General features: G+C 39.7%; 2 protein-coding genes across 3 annotated transcripts; both read right to left on the reverse strand.

Moving 5' to 3' along the window:
* Window positions 1-774: 774 nt before the first annotated feature.
* Window positions 775-4,840, reverse strand: LOC144713135 (putative protein phosphatase 2C 2). The gene is made up of 4 exons (XM_078587638.1): window positions 4,659-4,840; window positions 4,114-4,317; window positions 2,816-3,051; window positions 775-1,498 (listed from the first exon to the last, which is right to left on the reverse strand). The coding sequence occupies exons 1-4, from the start codon at window positions 4,728-4,730 to the stop codon at window positions 949-951; spliced, it is 1,062 nt and encodes a 353-aa protein (XP_078443764.1). The 5' UTR covers window positions 4,731-4,840; the 3' UTR covers window positions 775-948.
* Window positions 4,841-5,883: 1,043 nt separating this feature from the next.
* Window positions 5,884-14,606, reverse strand: LOC144713140 (hydroxyproline O-galactosyltransferase GALT3-like). 2 transcript variants are annotated; one of them, XR_013583962.1, is made up of 9 exons: window positions 13,710-14,606; window positions 12,263-12,614; window positions 10,745-10,950; window positions 9,613-9,891; window positions 9,222-9,350; window positions 8,873-9,049; window positions 6,727-6,834; window positions 6,372-6,652; window positions 5,884-6,236 (listed from the first exon to the last, which is right to left on the reverse strand). XR_013583962.1 is itself a non-coding variant. In XM_078587644.1 (8 exons), exons 1-8 carry the CDS (start codon window positions 14,589-14,591, stop codon window positions 6,431-6,433), a joined length of 2,355 nt encoding a protein of 784 aa, XP_078443770.1. In that variant the 5' UTR covers window positions 14,592-14,606; the 3' UTR covers window positions 6,275-6,430. The 2 variants fall into 2 exon arrangements, 1 of the variants encoding a protein (XP_078443770.1); XM_078587644.1 differs by lacking the exon at window positions 5,884-6,236 and having other exon boundaries at window positions 6,275-6,652.
* Window positions 14,607-21,328: the final 6,722 nt, after the last annotated feature.

Raw genomic sequence — 21,328 nt, forward strand, 5'->3', positions numbered from 1 at the left:
GTTGACAAATATTGAAAGAGATTAACACTCTTACTTACATGAATGAGAGTAAGAGAGAGAAATAGAGGGAACGTGCAAGAGGAAAAGATAATTATAGACAGTTAAGGAGACAGATAATATTATTACTTACATTAAGGAGATGACGAATTAACCAGACAAATGGATGATGACTGCCATACAGTGACACCCATCAGAGGCATCATGAAACGAAGAGATGGAGAAAGATATGGAGAGATAAAGATAGTCATAGACAAATACAGGGAAGGGTAACATAATCACTTGGACGATGTGAAAGACATACAGTAACACCCATCAGAGAAACAATGGTAAGAGAAAGAGATAGAGATAAAGAGAGGGCTGGAGAGATGAATATAGTCATGGACAAATACAGATAAGTGTGACACAATTATTTACAAGGAGAGGAGAGGACAAAACTGAAAAAAATGGATGATGTGAGAGACAAATTGACACCCACTAGAGAAATAATGGAAATAGAAAGAGAGAGATATAAAGATAATCATGGACAAGCACAGAGAAGTGTAACACAAATTTGTTCATGGAGAGGACTATGCTGGAAAAATGATGTGATAGACATACAGTGACAACAACCAGAGAAACAATGTAAAGAGGGAGAGAAAGAGATATCTGGAGAGATAAAGATAGTCATAGACAAATACAGAGACGGGTAACCCAGTTGCGTACCTGGAGAGGACTAAACTGGAAAAAATGGATGATGTGCGGTTCAAAAAATGCCATTGGAAAGAAGAAGAGAGAGGAAGACAGAACTGGAGAGACAATATTAGCCATAGACCAATACAGAGAAGGGCGCCACAATTACTTACATAAAGAAGACTAAACTAGACAAATGGATGATGCGAGAGACATACAGTGACACCCATCAGAAAAACAATGGAGAAAGAGAATGATGGAATGATGGAAGTCAAACACTTAGCGGCTAGGGGCGTTATCGCAGATCCAGGTCTTGAGCTGAGAAAGAGCCTGGGCTGAAAGAGAGCAGTACCGCAGTGTGGCAGCTGCCCTCTCGTGGTGCTCAGGGGTGAAGCAGACGACGATGGCAGTGAGATTGTCAAAGGTCCGAAGGCGGAGCGCCTCCATGACCAGCTCCCTGGCGCACTTGGATGGGTCGTCGTGGCGGCGAAGGCCACGGCGGACGATGCCGACTGCATGGGCACTGCTCATCACATCCCAGACGCCGTCGCAGGCAAGGATAAGGAACTCATCGTGCCCGGGCCGAAGGAGGAAATGTCGCAATTCTGGCTCGGCAGTAAGTGGCGGCTTCAGGTCCCAGTCGCCGAGGGCGCGCGACAGGGAGAGGACGCCATTTAGGTAGCCGGCATCATCGACAGTGCCACCAGCAGCCTCGAGGCGGCAGCGCTCGGCAGCATCAGTGGGCCGGTGGTCCGATGAGAGCTCCACTGCCTCGCCGTCGCGGCATAGCACTGCCCGGCAGTCCCCTGCATTTGCCACCACCAGGGCCCTGCACAGCATCAGAGCATGATGATGACGACGACGATGATGATCATGATAACCAGAAACATCAGGGTTTGATGATGACGTAGGTAGCAGATGGACGAATGGATTGAATGTTTTAAAATCTAGAGAGACTGATAAAGATGGTCATGGAGGAGGTGGTGGTGATGATGATATGGTTATGAGAAGGGTTGAAAAGAAGAAGAAGACAGAATAGGAAGAAAAAAATGGGATGAGAATAAAGATGAATGGTATGAAAACTGTATAGAGAAAGAGAGCCTGCGAGAGATGATGGCGGTGGTCATAATGATGAGGGTGAGGATGACGAGAGATGTAATCCAGATGATGCAGGACTGATGTAGAGGAAGGATGAGACGGGGTGAATAGCGACATTAGGGAGACGGGTAGATATAGAGAGAGATGTCTAGATAGACTTGTATATCGAGAGATGGACTGATAAATAGAGATAGATACGGGTAGATAGAAAGATAAAGAGAGATGTTAAATAGAGAAAGATATAGATCCACTAGGCTTTCCAGAGTGAATATCGGGAGTAGGAAACTCCACAGTTAAGGATGCTAAAAAGGGAGGAATTCAGCATGGGTGACCTCCCAGGAACTTCATCAGAAGGACTCCCCTTGGCAAAAGTTTGGAAAGAAAGAGACAACTGAATCCACATGTAAAAAAATAGAGACAACTGAATATTAACATAAATTTTGTTTTAAAGAGGGATATATAAATAAGATGCGTAGAATAGATTGACTGATAGATCAAGAAGGATTGATACACAGAGATAGATACATAGAGATAGATAAATAGACCGAAAAAAGGTAAGATAGATGGATAGATAGATTGAGAGATATGAGTAGATAGATGGATAGTTTGGGAGAGAGATGGCTGGATAGATTGATAGATAAAGAGAGAGAAGGCTAGAAAGATTGATAGATAAAGAAAGAGACGGCTAGAAAGATTGATAGATAAAGAGAGATGGGTAGATACATACATACCGATGGGTAGAATGATAGGTAGATGTAGAGAGAGAGAAAGATGGCTAGAAAGATTGATAGATAAAGAGAGATGGGTATATACATATAGACCGATGGGTAGAATGATGGGTAGAATGATGGGTAGATGTAGAGAGAGAGATGCCTAGATAAAGAGATAGATGGCTGGATAGATTGATAGATAGGGAGATAGATAGTTGGATAGATTGATAGATAGAGAGACGGGTATATACATAAAGATGATGGGTAGAATGATTGATAGATGTAGAGAGAGAGAGATGGCTAGATAGATTGATAGATAGAGATAGAGAGAGAGAGACCTGCCAAGGACAAGAGCAGTGAGGGCGGTGGTGCCAGAGGAGGAGCAGACAGAGCAGTCGTCTGCAAGGGCATCATCTGCTAGAAGAAAAGCACGGCGGATGGAGCTCGTGACATGGTCGAGGAACTCCTCATCTGCCTCTGTCGACCGCGGAAACTCCGCGTCTTCGAAGAAGATTCTCAGTGCATTCTTCTTCACGTACTCGGCCGCGTCGGCGCCTCCATGCCCGTCAAACACCTGAACCAATACCACAGCATGCACACGATGAAAATAATGAAGATGGTTCTTTTTAAGCGTAAAAATGAAGATTATGGTATCACCGATGAACCAGCTGATAGCTATGACGATGATGATGGAGATGGACATTGGTGATGACGACGATGACGACGATGATGATCATCATCATGGTGATGACCTTAATGATGCAAATGGTGATGACATTGGTGATGACCAAAATGAAAATGATAATTATGGACTATCTGGAGTAAATTTTCCACCAGGCTGGTCAGAGTGAATATCAGGAACAGGAAACTCCACAGTTAAGCATGAATAGGCCGGAAAAATTCAGTATGGCGACCTCCCAGAAGCTTCATAGGCAGGACAGTGCACAGTGATAGTAATGATGAAGATAATGTTTTTTTTTTGAAGAAAATGATGATGACAGTTATAATGATGATTATAATTGAGACGAGCACAGTGATAATTATGATGATGATGATAATTGTGATGACGATGAATATTGATGATGGGTGCGATGACAATAACAATGATGACAGTGGAGATGACCATGATGGTAAACATTATGATGACTACCATGGTGATGAATCTGATGACGAGATTGAGGATGAACATAATGATGATAGTAATGATGACGACCGTGATGATGATAGTAGTGATGATAATCTGCGGAAAATGGTGATGAACACGATGAAATAATGATGATGATAATTGACTTTGAAATAATGATGATGGTAAACACTATGATGACTACCATGGTGATGACTATGATGATGAGAGTGAGGACGATAATGACGATGAACATGATGATGATAGTAATGATAACGACCATGGTGATGACCATGATGATAGTAGTGATGATAATCTGCCGAAAATGGTGATGAACACGATGAAATAATGATGATGATAATTGTCTTTGGACACATTCATGACAATAATTATTATGGTATGGAAGCAACTGATAATAATGGTGATAATAAAGTTAATAATCATGATGATGATTATGATGATGATTATGATGATGATTATGATGATGATTATGATGATGGTAATGATGGGTACCCCGTAGAAGGCAAAGGGGCTAGGACAAGTGAAGGAGGGGCCAAGCTGGCCGGCAAGGTCGTCGATGATTATGTGCTGATCCTCCATGAGCCTCCTCGGGCCGACGTCGGCAAAGCAGCCGGAGCGGACGAACGGGACGAACTCGCTCGCTGACGGCTCCTCTTCATCACACAAGATCGTGGCTTCATCGGATGACCTCAAATCCTGCCCAATTTCATTCAAAGAAACGCTTCAAATGTCCGCCCCAACTTCAAAATCACAAAAAAATAAAAATCTAAGCACAGAATTCTTTAATTCTCAAGAATTCTAAGCGTCCACTCGAAATCCGAGACCAAACACAATAAAGGAAGATCTGGGGATTGAACCGGCGGAAATCCGCTTCAAGAACCAGAATTAAACACAAAAATTGAAAATTGAACAGGACAAATCAAAACGAAATAAAAATTCCGAAATCTAACGAAAGACCCGAAACGCAAAAACGCAAAAGAAATCGTTGGAAAGATAGATTATACAAGAACAGAAAGTAAAGGGTTATCAGAAATCACCAAATCCAACTCCGCCGCGACGATCTCTACTTCTGAAAAACTACTGCGCAAGACCTCCACTTCTGCCCCCATCTTCGATCTTCTTCTCAAGATCAGTTCTTTCTCTTTTCTTCTTCTTCTCTTCTCTTCTTCTTCTTCGCTAGCTGTTTCTCTCTCTAAACTCTTCTTTTCTCTCTCTAAACTCTTCCAAGTTGACCAGAAGAGAACGAAGTATATAAAGAAGACACGTGTGAAAACGCGTGGGAATTAACACGTGTTAACCGTGACGTCAGCTGACGTCACCCTTTACGAAATATAGTCGAAATATTTTGGAAAAATCAAGGGTAATAAATACAAAGAGTATGTTTGACTTTTCCTGGCATTTACCACTAAAAATAAGTATCTTTTTTTTTAAAACTACTTTTTTTCAAGATCCTGTTTTTTATGAGAAAAGAATTCTTATTTGGAGGAATATCTTGTTTTTCTTGAATGTTTAAGAGAAAGAGTATATTGACATTAAATTATGCCTTGTCGACTATTTTTCCCCAGTGTTTATTCCAATAAAGATATTTTATAATATTATTAGTGATTTTTCAAAAATTTTAACGCAATTAATAATTTTATTGTCCATTTGCAGATTTTTAGTATCTCCTTAAGATAAGGTCGGGAGGAAGACTCTTCTGGATAGATAAGAGGGTATAATTGTAATTTAGGAAACATTGACGCTGGTTTGACCTTGTTTCTATGGCTGGACATCACATCAGATGGTATCAGGCATGGATATTTCAGAATACCCCTTAAAAATATAACGTTTTACCTCAGAACCAAGTTTTTTTTACAGAAAATCATTTATTTAGTCTCTCTCTCTCTCTCCCCTCTCTCTCTAGAATTACTGGTCTCAGATGTTTGTCTTTTATCCAAACATGAGTCGAAACCTCTTTTTGGAACACCTCTCTACAAATAATTAGCCATTGACCCATTTATTTTAATGACTTTGAAAAAATAAACTTTTTTGGCTTGAACTTCATTTATATTTAGCATTTGCATATAAAGAAATTTCTGTGGCAAACTGGTGGAAAATTCTGTGTTGAAAACACATATTCACAATTATATAGAGCACTACTAAATCATTGAAAACACATATTCACAATTATCCTATACCACTATTGTGGAAATAAAATTATTTGATATTTTGTTTTATAGTCTTTCCCATAATATCATGAAATTTAAAGAGCTTGGAGGGAGATAAAAATAAAAAAGGGAAATTCTATTACATGTCCTTTGTAATCTCCTTCCAGTTTTGACATTTTTCTGCCTCCCCAGCAGCTGGCAGATGAAAGGTAAAAATCTTACCCTCTTTTCTAAAAAACCTTAATCTCAGAAATAAACTCCACAATGTAAAATTGATAGGAAGCTTTGCCTTGCCTCGAATGGGCTGATCCAGATGAATTGTCAAACTCTACAACAAAGCCAATCCAATGAGCCAACTTAACTCATTGGCTACTCTGCCAGTCTGTTCTTCGATCAAGTTCTTAAAAACAATCTTTTCTCATTTCGACTTCAAAACATCCAATGTGGGTTGATCGCCGAATTCTGCTCCTGATCATCAGGCACACTCAAACTCAGACCACCATGACTACAGATCCCAACTCCATTGAATGGGTTAAAAAAAAAAGAATAATTCTACACTATATCACCCCTCTGAAAATAATGAAAGAGAGGAAAATGAAGCACCTTCTCTCAAGGCCAGCCCATTTTACAAAACCCATGCAGCTCATAGCCCCTAGAAAACCCTAATATTCACAGCAAGTGGGAATTGCAGATGGATCGAGCCGCGCCAAGAGCTTCTCCCAAAGGCACAGCAACAGCCTGGGGGACTGGTAATGGGCCAGAACATACCCATCATCACAGCCATTGTTGTAAATTCTATCATCATTAACATAATCCACTTGTCTTCCAGAGTTCTTGAACTGATCAACCCAGATGCCCATGGCGACGTCCTCCAGCTTGAACAGCTGCAGCATAGATTTGGGTCAGTGCACAATTGAAAAGCAGATCAGAAACTATGATGAAATGGTATGATATTTACTTGGAGAGACAGATCTTGGTGGCCTTTGACTACAAATTTGGCGATGTCCTGGGAGACTAGGTATCCAGGACCATATGCCCATGGAGGGTAGGTGAAATCCGGCCATTCCTGTAGAGCAAGGGTTATAACAAGTAAAATTCCCAGAGAGATAGATAGATGGACAGAGAGAGAAGTTTGAGAGAAGCAAGAGAGTGGGTGTGTGTGTGAGACAGCAGCGAGAAACGAGGGTGTGAGAGAGAAAGATTTAGGGAGAGAGTGAGATAAAGTGAGTATGTGCATGTGTGAAAGAGATAAGAGAGGTAGAAGAGATGGAGAGAAAGAGATAGAAAAGAGAGAGTGAAGAGACGAATAGAAGTATAAAGAAAAGAGAGAGGGAGAAAAGATGGAGAGAAAGAGACAGAGAAGAGAGACGAGAGGAAGAGAGGAAGAGAAGTATACATAAAAGAGAGGGGGATAAGAGATGGAGACAGAGAAGAGAGGGAGAAGAGATAGAGAGAAAGAGACAGAGAAGAGAGAGAGAGAAGAGAGGAAGAGAAGTATACATAAAAGAGAGGGGGATAAGAGATGGAGAGATGGAGACAGAGAAGAGAGGGAGAAGAGATAGAGAGAAAGAGACAGAGAAGAGAGAGAGAGAAGAGAGGAAGAGAAATATACCGAAAAGAGAGGGAGAAGAGATGGAGAGAAAGAGACAGAGAGAGAAGAGAGGAAGAGAAATATACCGAAAAGAGAGGGAGAAGAGATGGAGAGAAAGAGACAGAGAGAGAAGAGAGGAAGAGAAATATACCGAAAAGAGAGAGGGAGAAAAGATGGAGAGAAAGAGACAGAGAAGAGAGAGAGAAGAGAGGAAGAGAAATATACCGAAAAGAGAGAGGGAGAAAAGATGGAGAGAAAGAGACAGAGAAGAGAGAGAGAAGAGAGGAAGAGAAATATACCGAAAAGAGAGAGGGAGAAAAGATGGAGAGAAAGAGACAGAGAAGAGAGGAAGAGAAGTATACAGAAAAGAGAGATGGAGAGAAAGAGACAGAGAAGAGAGAGAGAAGAGAGGAAGAGAAGTACACAGAAAAGAGAGAGGGAGAAGAGATGGAGAGGAAGAGACAGAGAAGAGAGAGATAAGAGAAGAAGAAGTAGACAGAGAAGAGAGAGAATAGAGGGAAACGAGATAGAGAAAAGGAGAAAGAGAAGAGAGAGCAAAGAGACAGAGAAAAGAGGGAGAAGAGGGGGAGAATAGAGTAGAAGAGATGGAGAGAAAGATAGAGAGAAGAGAGGGAGAAGAGGGAGAGAATAGAGTAGAAGAGATGGAGAGAAAGATAGAGAGAAGAGAGGGAGAAGAGGGGGAGAATAGAGTAGAAGAGATGGGGAGAAAGATAGAGAGACGAGAGGGAGAAGTGGGAGAGAAAGATACAGAGAAGCGAGGGAGAATAAGGAGAGAAAGATACAGAGAAGAGAGGGAGAGAATGAGAGAAATAAGAGAGAGAGAGAGAGAGAGAGAGGGAGAGAACGAGAGAAATAAGAGAGAGAGAGAGAGAGGGAGAGAGAGAAGAGAGGGAGAGAACGAGAGAAATGAGAGAGAGAAAGAGAGGGAGAGAACGAGAGAAATGAGAGAGAGAAAGAGATAGAGATAGAGAGAGAGAAAGAGATAGAGAGGGAGAGAGAGAGAGAGAGAGAGAGAGAGAGAGAGAGAGAGAGAGAGAGAGAGAGAGAGAGAGAGAGAGAGAGAGATAGAGAGAGAGAGAGAGCGTGTTCATGCATGAGAGAGAGTGAAAGCGAGAGATCGTGGATATGAAGGGTTAAGAGATGGATCTTTCAATAGATATGGGTCAAAGCAGAGAGGAGATAATGGAGGGTGAGGAAGGAAAGGCCTATTTCATGCATGCACATTCAAAGTGAGACATGAAGATCGAAAGGGTGGGGGGAGGGGATTAGAGGAAGGTATGGATATGAAATAAAAATTGAGAAAAAAGATGTAAACAAACAGAGGGATATATTGGTTGATATTTAAGGAAATTGAAATAGATTTATAAACCCATCAACAGATTAAGTAAACACTCATGGAGATAGATATGATCATCGAAGTAGTAGAACCCTGACGAGGTAATGAGACAGAAACAGAAATAGAGGGAGAGAGAGAATGGCGACTTGTTGTTACCTGTTCACTGACGAACCACTTGCTATCTTGGTCACGGTGTGGGCTGGAATCGACTGCGATGCGGCCGTACAAGATACTTGAGGGCTTTCTAGACCGTAGAGCAGATGTTATCTCATCAATTCTCACAAACGCATCATCATCTGTCTTCATTATGTACTTGGCAGGCATAACTTTTGTCTATAAAGAATTTGGAAAAAACCCAAAATGAAGGAAAGTAGAAATGCATCAAATATATTTATATGTATACCCTCCTTTTCTTTCAGTTTTTGATGATGATGGTATTATGGTTGGTAAAATTACACCGAGAAAAATATACAATGATGTTCCAAAATATAAACAATAAAAGTACCCCAAAGATGCAGATTGCAATTGTTTTCAAGGTGAGCAGGCTGTAATAGTCCACAAATGGCATCAGCTGGATGTCCCCGTAAGTCTGTGCTTCCTTCAGCAGCGCAAGATTAACTTGCCTTGTTTTATCCTATTAAATATATATCATGAAATGACGAAATTCAATGGCCTGTAGATCAAAATTGAACGAAACAATCCAGTTGTCTTAAAAGTGAATAAATCTAAATGCTTAAAAAATTGCTCGAACCAAGCTAAACTCCTTCCAAGGGTTTCAGTTTATATAGAAAGAACAAATCAGATGACCAGATGAATAAAACCCCTTAACCCAGCCCAGCAACAGGCAGCTGCTGACGCAATATTAGGTGAATTATATTTTGAGAGGGTTGACTTACAAGGCCAGCGAAGAATCTGACAGCAACCTCCCCAGATCTTATTGCGGAATACTGCATCCAGGATCTCCTCAGCGCCATCCTCTGCTTGAAATTGTTCCCAGTCGAGAACACCCCAACCAGTAAAAGAAGCTCACTTTTGTTAGCCCTAGGAGCTCTGAGCTTGTCCACATCAGCAAGCAAGTCAATGTCCTCCGGTGCAGGCAGCCTGCTTGCCAGCAAGGACAGGAGCTCCACATCACCCGCCACCCTCGCCCCCTTCACTACCCACGGCTCCAGGCCCTGCGCAAAGAGGCCACGTCTCAGTGAGAGAGCAACCCTTCTTCTAGTGTTTGCCATCACTGCTAGTGAGAGAGAAATGATGAGTCATCAGGATGATGAAGATGAAATCATGATCATCATCGTCGTTGTCATCATCATCATCAGCATCCCTTGTTCCCTGGTAGGATGATGATTATCATGATTTCATTTTTGTCATCCTGATGAGGACAAATGATGGCGAGGTGGTTTTGCATCGCAGCACACCATCCGACCATCCCTATTTTGCGAGGAGTGATGAGAAAAAGTTGTCATTATAGTCGGGCACTGGTGCCTACAGAAGACTAAAAATTCAGCAAAAAAAATGTTTTGAACAGGTTTTGAACCCCAACCTCGGCGCGCAGACTGAACCTCTACATAACAGATCAAAACTGTCCATTTGCTCTGGCCCAGGTCCCAGGCGGTGAGCAGGGTGAATGCTCAGCGGGCTAAAGTGTTGTGCTCAGTGGGCAGTTGCACGCAACTGTGCAAAAGGCCGCTAAAAATTAAAACCATACCACACAACTGCCCATGATCAGACCATTCCTTGTTAACCTAACTCGGATGATGTGAGACGATGAAAATATTATCATTGTCATCAAAATCCTGGCCACATGTTAATGACAATGATGATATCATCAGCGCCTCTCATCATCTGGGTGAGGTTAATAGAGGGAGAGTGACAAGAAGTAATGATGAAACAAAATCGTCCCTGTCATCCAAAATGTGGATGAGAGATAATGACAGTGATAAAGACATGACGAGAAACATCGGAGACTAATGGATGAAAATGATGATTTTAATCATCAAAACCTTAATCCTCTCTTAAAAGAGTCACCTTTCTGTATTGAAAAGACGTTTCATGCTGCCCATTGATGGTCATATGGAAGCCATGGATCCCAGCCCAGAGAGTTGCAGTAAAGGGATGGCCTTCCACAAATGGGAAGTTTGCGCCCATGGAAGAGGACCCATTACCATGGCCGCTGGAGCTGGAGTTGAGTAGAGATTGTCCTGCAGGCTCGTTGCAGAGGCGGAGCCCATCGACTGCGCATAGATGGCAGAATAATTAACATATGGAATATAAAGAATAAAAATAAAATGAAGAAAAAACATGCAGACGATATTGAAGAAGAAGTCGAATAAATAAGAACAAAAGATACGCAGAAGCTGAAGAAGGAAGAAAATTAAGGGGGAAAAAACACCAAATGGAGAAGAGGAGGAAAATGAAGAGAAAATATGCAGAAGAAGCGGAGACATGGGTACAAGACAGGCAGAAGATTCAGTAAAAGAAGAAGTAACAAGAAGGATAAACATGCAGAAGATGCAGAATGAAAAATATGACGAAAATATGCAGATGATGCAGGTTGAGAAGAAATAGGAAGAAAGCCATGCTGAAGAAGATGAAGGAACATGAAGAAAAGACATGCAGAAGAAGAACCATGAATAAAAAACACGCAGAAGATACAGAAGAAGAAGAGGAAAGAGAGGAAGAATAAAAAAAATGAAGAAAAACATGTAGAAAGAAAAACAAAAAGAAAAATCTGGAAGAAGATGCAGAAAGCGAAGAAACATGAAGAAAAAAACATACCGAATACTTGTCATAATGAGAATAACAGATGAAAAAAAACATGTAAAAAGGCGCAGAAGAAAATACTGATGAAGAAGAAGCATGAAGATAAAACACGTAGAAGTTGCAGAAGAAGAACCATGAAAAAAGAAGCAGAAGATGCTAATGAAGAAGAAACATGACAAAGAAAAACATGCAGATGATACATCAGAAAAATAAGCATCCAGTAGATGCATAAGAAGAAACATGACGAAAAAACATGCAGATGATGCATTAGAATAAGAATAACATCCAGAGGACTCAGATGATTAAACATGTATAAAAATTCAAGCGGAGGATGCAGAGTAAGAAGAAACATGTAGATGAAGCAAGTAGAAGATGCAGAGCAAGAAGAAACATGTAGAAGAAGCAAGTAGAAGATCTAGAGAAATAAGAAACATGTAGAAGAAGCAAGTAGAAGATCTAGAGAAAGAAGAAACATGTAGAAGATGCAGAGCAAGAAGAAACATGTAGAAGATGCAGAGCAAGAAGAAACATGTAGAAGATGCAGAGCAAGAAGAAACATGTAGAAGAAGCAAGTAGAAGATCTAGAGAAAGAAGAAACATGTAGAAGATGCAGAGCAAGAAGAAACATGTAGAATATGCAGAGCAAGAAGAAACATGTAGAAGATGCAGAGCAAGAAGAAACATGTAGAAGAAGCAAGTGTAAGATGCAGAGTAAGAAGAAACAAGTAGTAATAGAAGAATCACAGGTGTAAGAAGAAGAAACATGTAGAAGATGGAAGTCACCGGTGACATTGGCCATGGGAGAGAGAGAAGGGCATCTCTCTTCAGCTCCCCATCCTCCCTTAGCAGTCCATGAGTTCTGAGAGATCCTCAGGCCTTCTTCTCCACCTCCAAAGCTCACTCTGTATTGGATTATCCCCGAGCCGTTCCTGACGCCTGCGAGTTCAGACATCAAAATCTCCACCACAAAGCCACCCTTTTTTGCAGCAGGCACGGCGACGACAGTGACGGCAGAGCCCTGAACAAGCCCGCAAGGAACGTTCATCACACGGCCTGTGACGTTCCCGATGACGGAGATGGGGCAGCCCTGCCGATCCAGTGATGACCGGCCTTCGTCTCCAGCGGAAAGCAAGTCCTTTAAGCAGGGTTCAGCACAAGTCAACAGTCTCATCAACGTCAACGTCATTGACCCACGTTCGAAATGAGGATACAATCGACACATTTAGATAACAAACGGTTGGCATCAGTAATTTTGTTAAATTTTGGTTAAAAAGTCGTCAACTGCATCATAATCATCAACCATCGTTGACAATGACTGCACCGAATCGTAGGATTGGGGATTATCATAGCACCGCTAGTGACGTTCCCAGAGACGGGGACGGGTCAGCTGTGGGGCTCTGGTGATGACCTGCCTTCTCCAGCAGAGTTCAGCACACGTCAACCATCAAGTCAACGTCAACCTCATTGACCCATGTTGAAAATAACAATGCCTTTAATGACAAACGGTTGACTGATGTCAAACTCAACCGTTCATCTTTGTTTTCACTACATAAACGACCGCATCGGCATCATTGACCCATGTTGATGATGATGGAAAATGTAGACGTGCGCTATATTCCCTAAATACACCCGAAGTTAAGCTCGTTTACTCGGGGTTGAGAAAAACCCATATTTTTACAAGGGCAAGAAATAATTCCCTAAATACACCCCAAGTTATATTGATTAAATGCAGAAGCTTGCCCTTGTAAAAATAAGGGTTTTGCTTAACCCTGAGTGAACGAGCTCGAGGTGTTCTCAATTGGCGATGCTGCCATTGATGCTATCTTCATCATCCGGACATGTAGAACATTTCTGCATTTCTCACACACCAACTGTAGCCCCAACGTCATCGTCATCGACCGATGTTGAGACTGACGACGGCATTAACAGCATGGATGACGAGCGGTTGACGACAACCTTCAGTCATCGTCACACCACCATAATCTGGCATGCAGAACCTGCGATTCAGCCCACGTCAACCGTCCCATCAACGTCAACGCCCAAAGTTGAAACTTGAAAATGACGATGACGAACGGTTGACGGAAAATTTTGGTTAAAAATCGATGAATCGATCGACGTCGTCTAATCACGTTGGCGATGAAGATGAAAGAAATTGAATTGACGGGACGTGAGACGATGACGTTAACGAGTATGAACATCGTCATCGTCATCCGGCGACGGTTTTCGATACCTTCCAGGCGGCGGCGGCCTCTCTGATGCTGTTGGCGGTCTCCGGCAGGGCGTCGGAGCGGAGAAGGAGGTCGCGCAAGTGAGGCCAGGCCATTCTTGCCCCATTTCCCATCGACCCTTTTGAAATCTCTCCATTTCTCCGCAACCCTTTTGAAATCCCTCCATTTCTCCGCAACCCTTTTGAAATCCCTCCATTTCTCCGCAACCCTTTTGAAATCCCTCCGTTTCTCTGCAACCCTTTTGAAATCCCTCCATTTCTCCGCAACCCTTTTGAAATCTCTCCATTTCTCGGCAACCCTTTTGAAATCTCTCCATTTCTCGGCAACCCGTTTGAAATCCCTCCATTTCTCCGCAACCCATCTGAAATCTCTCCGATTCCCAGAGATCCATTTGAAATCTCTCCATTTCTCCGCAACCCATCTGAAATCTCTTCAATTCTCCGCAACCCGTTAGAAATCTCTCCGTTTCTCGGCAACCCATTAGAAATCTCTCCGTTTCCCGGCGACCCCTTTGAAATCTCTCGATTTTCAGGCGACCCAGTTGAAATCTCACCAATTCCGGGAGAGCCTTTTGAATTATCGCCGGCCGAAGAAGGGAAGAGGACGTCGAGGCCTCTGAGACGGCGGTGGAGGTGCGGTCGCTTGGCGGAGGCGCGGCGGCGGTTCGTTTTCTGGGGGAAGAACTCGGCGGCGGCGATCGGTGGCGACTTGGCCGGAACGAAGATCGTGTAGCTTCCGTAGCTGACGAAGAGGAAGAGGGCGAGAGCTGAAGCGAGGATTCCTCCGCTCCAGCTCTTCATTCTCTTCTTCCGAGATCGCCCACTATACTGTAGTAGACTGACTCGTTGGAAACTTAGAGTCTTGGAGAGGATGCTTGGAATCATAGCCGACGAATTGATGAGAAAGATCTTGATTGTTGTAGAAAAAGGTCTTAAAATTGTTATAATATTTGTTGTTTACATCGACTTGCACTTTCCAAGAGGAAATTATCTTGTCTTGATGAAAGATTGAGGCTAGAAATGTATTTAAAATAGGGACGATATGAACTTCTAGTAATTTATGATGAGCTATTTCAGTTCAATGAGTCGATTATCACAGGGGTCTCTAAGCAGAGAAATTTTCTAGGAGTAGTTTGACATTTATGGGTTGGTTTTTGCTTTTGTAGGGCTGGTGTTGTGGATATTCAGAGGAAAATATACTATAGACTGGTAGAAAGAGATGCTTGGAATCGGAGCTATTTCTTCACTTTGGCCATTGGAGGTCTTAAAATATGTGTGTACATATATACACTCACATGGTTTCAGACTGATATGATACAAAACAGAAAATCATAATCCCTTTTGGTTTGGACAGCTATGTAGTTTATTGTTGGGTCTCCAAGAGGATCAAGAATGCGAGATTCTAGCTCTCCGTTCAGTCATCCGTCCATCGCTCCAGATGATGACAGATGACGCTTTTTGAACGGACGCATGACAAAACCTCATCCGTCCTACAGCTCTATTAATTTCACACATTTATGATTTACAGCTCTACAGCTCTACAGCTCGATAGGAGAAAGGTCAGCAGGAAATCCACATACAAAATAGTCTCAACCCATGAAAGAGGAATCCTACTAGGATAGATGTGAGTCCTACCAATTAATTGTGATCAATATGCATATTCCATGACCATAATATTATACCTGGCAAGAAGTAGTCTGCACATTCTCATTAGCTTTTCCCAAACCATGATGGATTGATTTCACACATTTCTGAAAATGGTTAGTGTTTATGAATATCATGGGATTGAATCAATCTAGAAATGAAATTGATATATCTTACAGTTCATATGAATATTTTCATAGCGAACATATAATTCAGTTCCAAAAGAGAACCTAATGGTGATTGTTAAGGGACATCAAATAAATACCTAATGTTTTGTACTTTTATTTATGCATTTATGATTTGTATGCTTTTTGTATTCATAATATTCACCATTTTTTTAAAATAGGAAAATGTAATATTTATTAGCTCCTAATTTTTTTACATTTATTGATTTGTACGACTAGTCCCAATTGACTACTTTGAGTTAATAGGATAAAATTATATCATTTGTTTGCAGTCTATTGAGATGTGAAACTTTATACAAATTAATTGATAACATAGGTGGATGAAATGAGAATATATTCGGAAGACAAACCATTTCTTGGACATAAGTATTAAGCATATATCAGGGCATGGAACAATTGAGGAGGACCATACCCCTGAAATGAAATTTAGGATCTAAGTAAAGCATAATTAAAAAGTGAGCCAAATGGAGACAAGTTTTGTGGATCCTAAAAATTCTGATATGGAAATTACTTTCTAGAAACAGAGAATCAAGGACATGGATCTAATGCTAAAGATAAGTCATCCTAGAATTCCAAATATCAGTTGATGAAATCCAAGGACTCTGAGCTTTGGAACACCTCGATTAAGACACATTTATATCATTTGTAATTTTGATTCTTTGATTTTTCTCCTGATTTTTTTTGGATTTATTAAATAATTTACTTTATTCTTGTTTAATAAGATTAATGAAGTGCAATTAGAGAGTTGATTCAGAGTTTTGATTTAAATGCATCTTTATGTCTGGTACGCGTGTTGCAACAAGCTTAAAGTGGCCTTCCCTCTTTTTCATCATACTTAATCTCCCTTTTTATTATGCTATTGTTATCTTGGATATAATCGACACTAAGCTTTTTGTAAATTCCAACCACATTTGAAAACATCTGATCATCAGCCAAACCAATCAACCAACTGAATCCGTTCAAGACTAAAAAACCACCTTTGTCAATGCACGTCAACCAGTCTCCATGTGCTTAACACTCTCCATCAACAATAAATGATGAAGATTATTTTATTAATTTTAATTTCCTTTTGACTCTAACGTTTATTAGAAAATGACCAAAATATTATGAAATTTTTAAAAAAACTATATATATTCAATATTTATTTCTCATGGTTCAATTATTTTCATTAGTTTCTTACTTTTGATTATATTTATCTTCAAAATAGTAAAAACAAATCACAAAAATATTTTTTTTATTGAGCATGGTCTATCTCATTACCTGTTATATGTGGATACTACCCTGTTGATGTATTAATGAAACATTTATAAATTATCTTCCACAAATGAGAGGACTTAATCTGTATTTTTACCTTACTTTAGGGTTAATCATCTTTAAATATACCCTTTCATCCTGGTTCTATTGTTGAAGTGCATACTGTTATGTCCCAAGGCTCCAAAGCTTCTAAAAGGCTGTCACCACCATAGAACATGTTGAGCTGCTGAAGAACGGGTACTCCAAAATTGTTGCTTTTCCTAGGATGAAATATGGTAAAATAAAGGCAAGAAAAGGCCCTTTAAGGGTACGAGAGGGACCTTACTCGATTGTAGATGGCATGTAAAACCACAAAATGTCTAGAGGAGTCATTGAATCAAGACCTCCAATCACCAGACTTCATGGGTCGAGTGTAGGAATGATAGCCGGGATGGAGGAAGGCTTTACCCCTTGGTCGTCGGATCTCCCTAATAGAGGATCCAATGGATGGAATTAAGTCACATTCATGAAGCCTTTAATTTTGGTATACCGTACCACCACAACCCCCATATTTTGTCAGCATCCATCCCTATCGGCAGAGGGCCTTTTGATTCATCCATCGTGCTAGTTAGTGCCCACCACCCAACCAGGAGCGTGAACTAGAAAAAAATATGAAATAAAAAATAAATATTTTGATAATTCAATCTTATCATATTATCATCCTTTGAAAGATTGACATGTTAAATTATATCATTTCTTTTTAAAGATAACCCATAAAGGTGCTGGCTATAGGCCGGGTTGGCTCAAAGAAAATTCAATTTTTTATCTCATGTTTGCTTTAGATTGTGGCCCATTCTTCCGCAATACAAAATTTTGATCTTAATTGGTCTAGCTCATGCTGAATTCAAAAGAAAATAAAATAACATAAATTCCATATCGGACATTTCAAAATTTTGAATACCTACATTTATTTCTCACCTACTATGTTTCAAAATTTCAAGACCCTATCCCCTTTACGTTGCGTGAGCACCGTCTTTAATATTGGGTTCTCTTCGAGGGACTTACAAGGCCCACTCTGTTTCATCACCTGATCTTATTGGGCCCTTGTGCTACTGCTATGCTGCACTGCACTTGCTGACATGCACGGGCATTGGGTGACCATTGTTGCCTCTAGTGCAGCTGCGCTTACTGGCCAATGGGCTAGCTTGAGCACTTTTTGTGAAATAGTTGGCTGGTGATAACACACAAATTATGAGTTTAATTTTATGATATTTACATGTTTTATGCATTAACATATTAAATAAGTGTGTTATCAAGATTAAGAGACTTAAATCTAATTTAAGATTGATATTCTGATTTTTGCAGATTTAAGAGAACTTCTTAGGATCTTTTTGACATCATATGCTGAAAGAAATTAATTTTAAATTTAGAATATATTTTTATAAATTTTTGAACGTATATTCAAAGAGATATGAATTCTCTAAGTTGAAATATAAATTTATTATATTTATATGACTTGCAATTATTTTAAAATAGTAAATTAATTTTTGAAGAATTAAAATGCAAAAGCCAAATGTAACCATTCGATTTATCAAATGAGGACCAATCATGCCCTTCCAAAATGATTAGATGCCCTAATCATTGCAAAAAGGTGCAATTATGTCATCATGGATTGCAATGCCATAACGGGCCAATCATTATCTGACTCGTTGACATGTTTTCTCAGAGGGGGCAAGATGGACCAATGATAAAAAAGTCATTTTTTGCAATAAATGCTGACAAGAATCAAGAGAAGTAAAATATAAAAATGATGTAATAAAAGTTGAAAAGTGCTGCGGTACATGTGGCGTTCACTTGTGCCACCGAAATTTATTAAAATAGAGGAAAAAGGAAAAAATGATGATGCAACACGCGAAAAATGTGCCGCATTAGAGACTGACATCATTCACTTAAAATGAGAAAAGGGGGGAATATTCTATGGCATCGCGCATTGACACGACTCCATGTCATGGAATAACCAATTAAGAAATAAAAATAATCTTTTATCCTTTTCCATTGCAGGTGCACATGGCAGATTTGAAGGTGCGAGCACGGAAGATGAGGCGACGAGGAATAAAAATGATTTGATAGTTCAACCGAAATGGAAAAAGAGTAAGCTTAGCGCCGTTGCCAAGGAGAGAGAAGAAATCAAGGGCTAGGATGGCTCCAAATTCAAACTGCGATAGCTGACGATCCACAGGTCTGATTAAAATTATCAGGGTTGCTTCGTCTCCCCCTCCTCTTTCCATCCATACCCTCTAATCTATAAATAGAGGCCTAGATCACTTTGAAATTCACCCTTCAACTTGCTTCCAACTCATGTCGACTGATTGAAAGATAGTGAGTTTTTGAGATCTATCAAGTGTGTCTGGATGCCTTGTGTGTGTGGGAAGAGCATTAGAGAAGAGGGGGAGCTTACCAGCACTCGTAAATTGCCGTGATCCTGGTGGAACATAAGAAAACTATGGTAACTGTGTTCGCCTTACATTGTTCTTTCGTGACACCGTTGATAGCAAAATTAGATTCTACTATCATCTTTTCACTATCACACCACCTACTTACATCCCCATAATCTGGTTTCTCTATCATCATATCGTTCACTCACTCAATCACTATCATATCCATCACGTTCTCTACCTTATGTAACGCTTCGTATCATTCTACTTTCATTTCCTCTTTTCTTTGCTAATTTCAAGTTTGAAGTATAATTAGCTACAAGCTCTGACTCAATATCACTATTTCCTCTATTATCTTCTCGTCATGATCTCTTCTCATATTGATAATCGCTATAGTAAGAATATTCAATCCTTAATCATCATTCCCCGTGGAGACAATCCTAACTAATCACTGGCTAAAAATTCCTAAGCGAGCAATGGTATATATATTTATTGAATATTTCAATTACCAACGACGAGTTAGAACCTTAAAATTGTGATTATCAGCTGACTTCAAGTAGTTTTGCAAATGTCTTGCTCTTCCATTTTTATTTAAGCTTGAACCCCTAAATGATGGCCATAAAAAACTAAACCACATATTAAAGTCCGTTTGTCAAAATAAACATCATTCCATGATAAAAACTATTTGGCATGTGAATCGAGTAAAATGCATAATAAAAAATGTAAAATTAAAATGAAAGACCAATTAATCCATCAAATACAATTTTTCATTAAAATGTGACTCACATAGATGTGTGATGTCAAAAATAACCCTAAAATGTGTATGATTTCATGCATAAATTAGGGTGGGTCCTGCTTGTGGCATCATGTGTTGTAATAGCAACAACATGCAATATAAGCAGTTTCATTGTTAGTATGGTTGTAGTGATGAACAAGAGAGGACAATAGATCTATCTATAAAATTGAAAAATGTTACTTTTTCCAGTGCTTAGAGAATGATCATGCTAACTGGCATTCCAACTTTCTAAGCACCTAGTGAAAAGTGGTACCCTCTTGGCAAAAAATATTTTCAAAATTTCATGTGTCAACCGTCAGTAGCAGTGTGGAAATGTGTACCATATATTAATTGAGCTTCCCCGTCATGACTACAGAAAGTTTCATTGTTATAGCCGTTATCATCTATTAGCCAAGGGGGAAAATATTTAATTGAGTGGTTTATGAAGTTCGAATGGTTTTTTTCTATTATAAATACAAATTTAGGATTCAATTAAAAAGATCAATAAAATGATAAAATAAACCTTTGAAGCCCTTGTGAGAAAAATAATATGTTTCACTTAGTGGTCTAAGAATGTGGTATAGTGGATAAAAGACATCAATAAGAAAAAAATATATTAATGTTATCTCCACATTTTAATTGAATAAAAAACCATCAATACTGTATTTATCCATAAAATCTTTGAACATTACAATTAGATGAGACTTTATCATCATAGATACACTTTGTCATTCTTGTGATGATATTTGGTATCTATAAACATTCACTTAATCAGGTTTTTGCTATTCAATTTCATGGATGTCATTGATGATATGCAACGATTCACACAACTTAAATGAAATCGGAATCGTGCCATAACTTTAAAATAGTACCAGAATCGATGATTCAAATGCATGGTGCAAAATAAAATTTGCTATCCTCTTGCTTCCTTGAATGGGTCGCCATGGCATGGGGATGGGAGGGCACCCAAAAAGATAGGATGGTGAGGAAATATTGGCATTAAAATATTATTTTTTGCTTCCTCCATTTTATACTTAACCAGATTTTTCATAAAAGAATTTTTACTTTATATATATCCTCTTATCTCTAATATACCTTATATGTGTAGCCCTCAAAGTTAATATATCTAATTTATAACTTCATAATCCTAATAACTCTTTATTGGATTACTCAACTAATGAACTATATCCAAAATAAAGGATAAATAGTTATGGATTTTTTAAATTTCATCGTTTGGTCAAGTCATCAACACAAGAGATGTCAAGCTATACCACATACTCCAGAAGATACAAGAGGTTCATCCACCCTTTGAAAGAAGATTCCTGTCATCTGCTACCATGTATGTTTAAT

This window comes from Wolffia australiana, chromosome 1 (assembly GCF_029677425.1).
Source record: "Wolffia australiana isolate 7733 chromosome 1, ASM2967742v1".
Lineage (NCBI taxonomy): Eukaryota > Viridiplantae > Streptophyta > Magnoliopsida > Alismatales > Araceae > Wolffia > Wolffia australiana.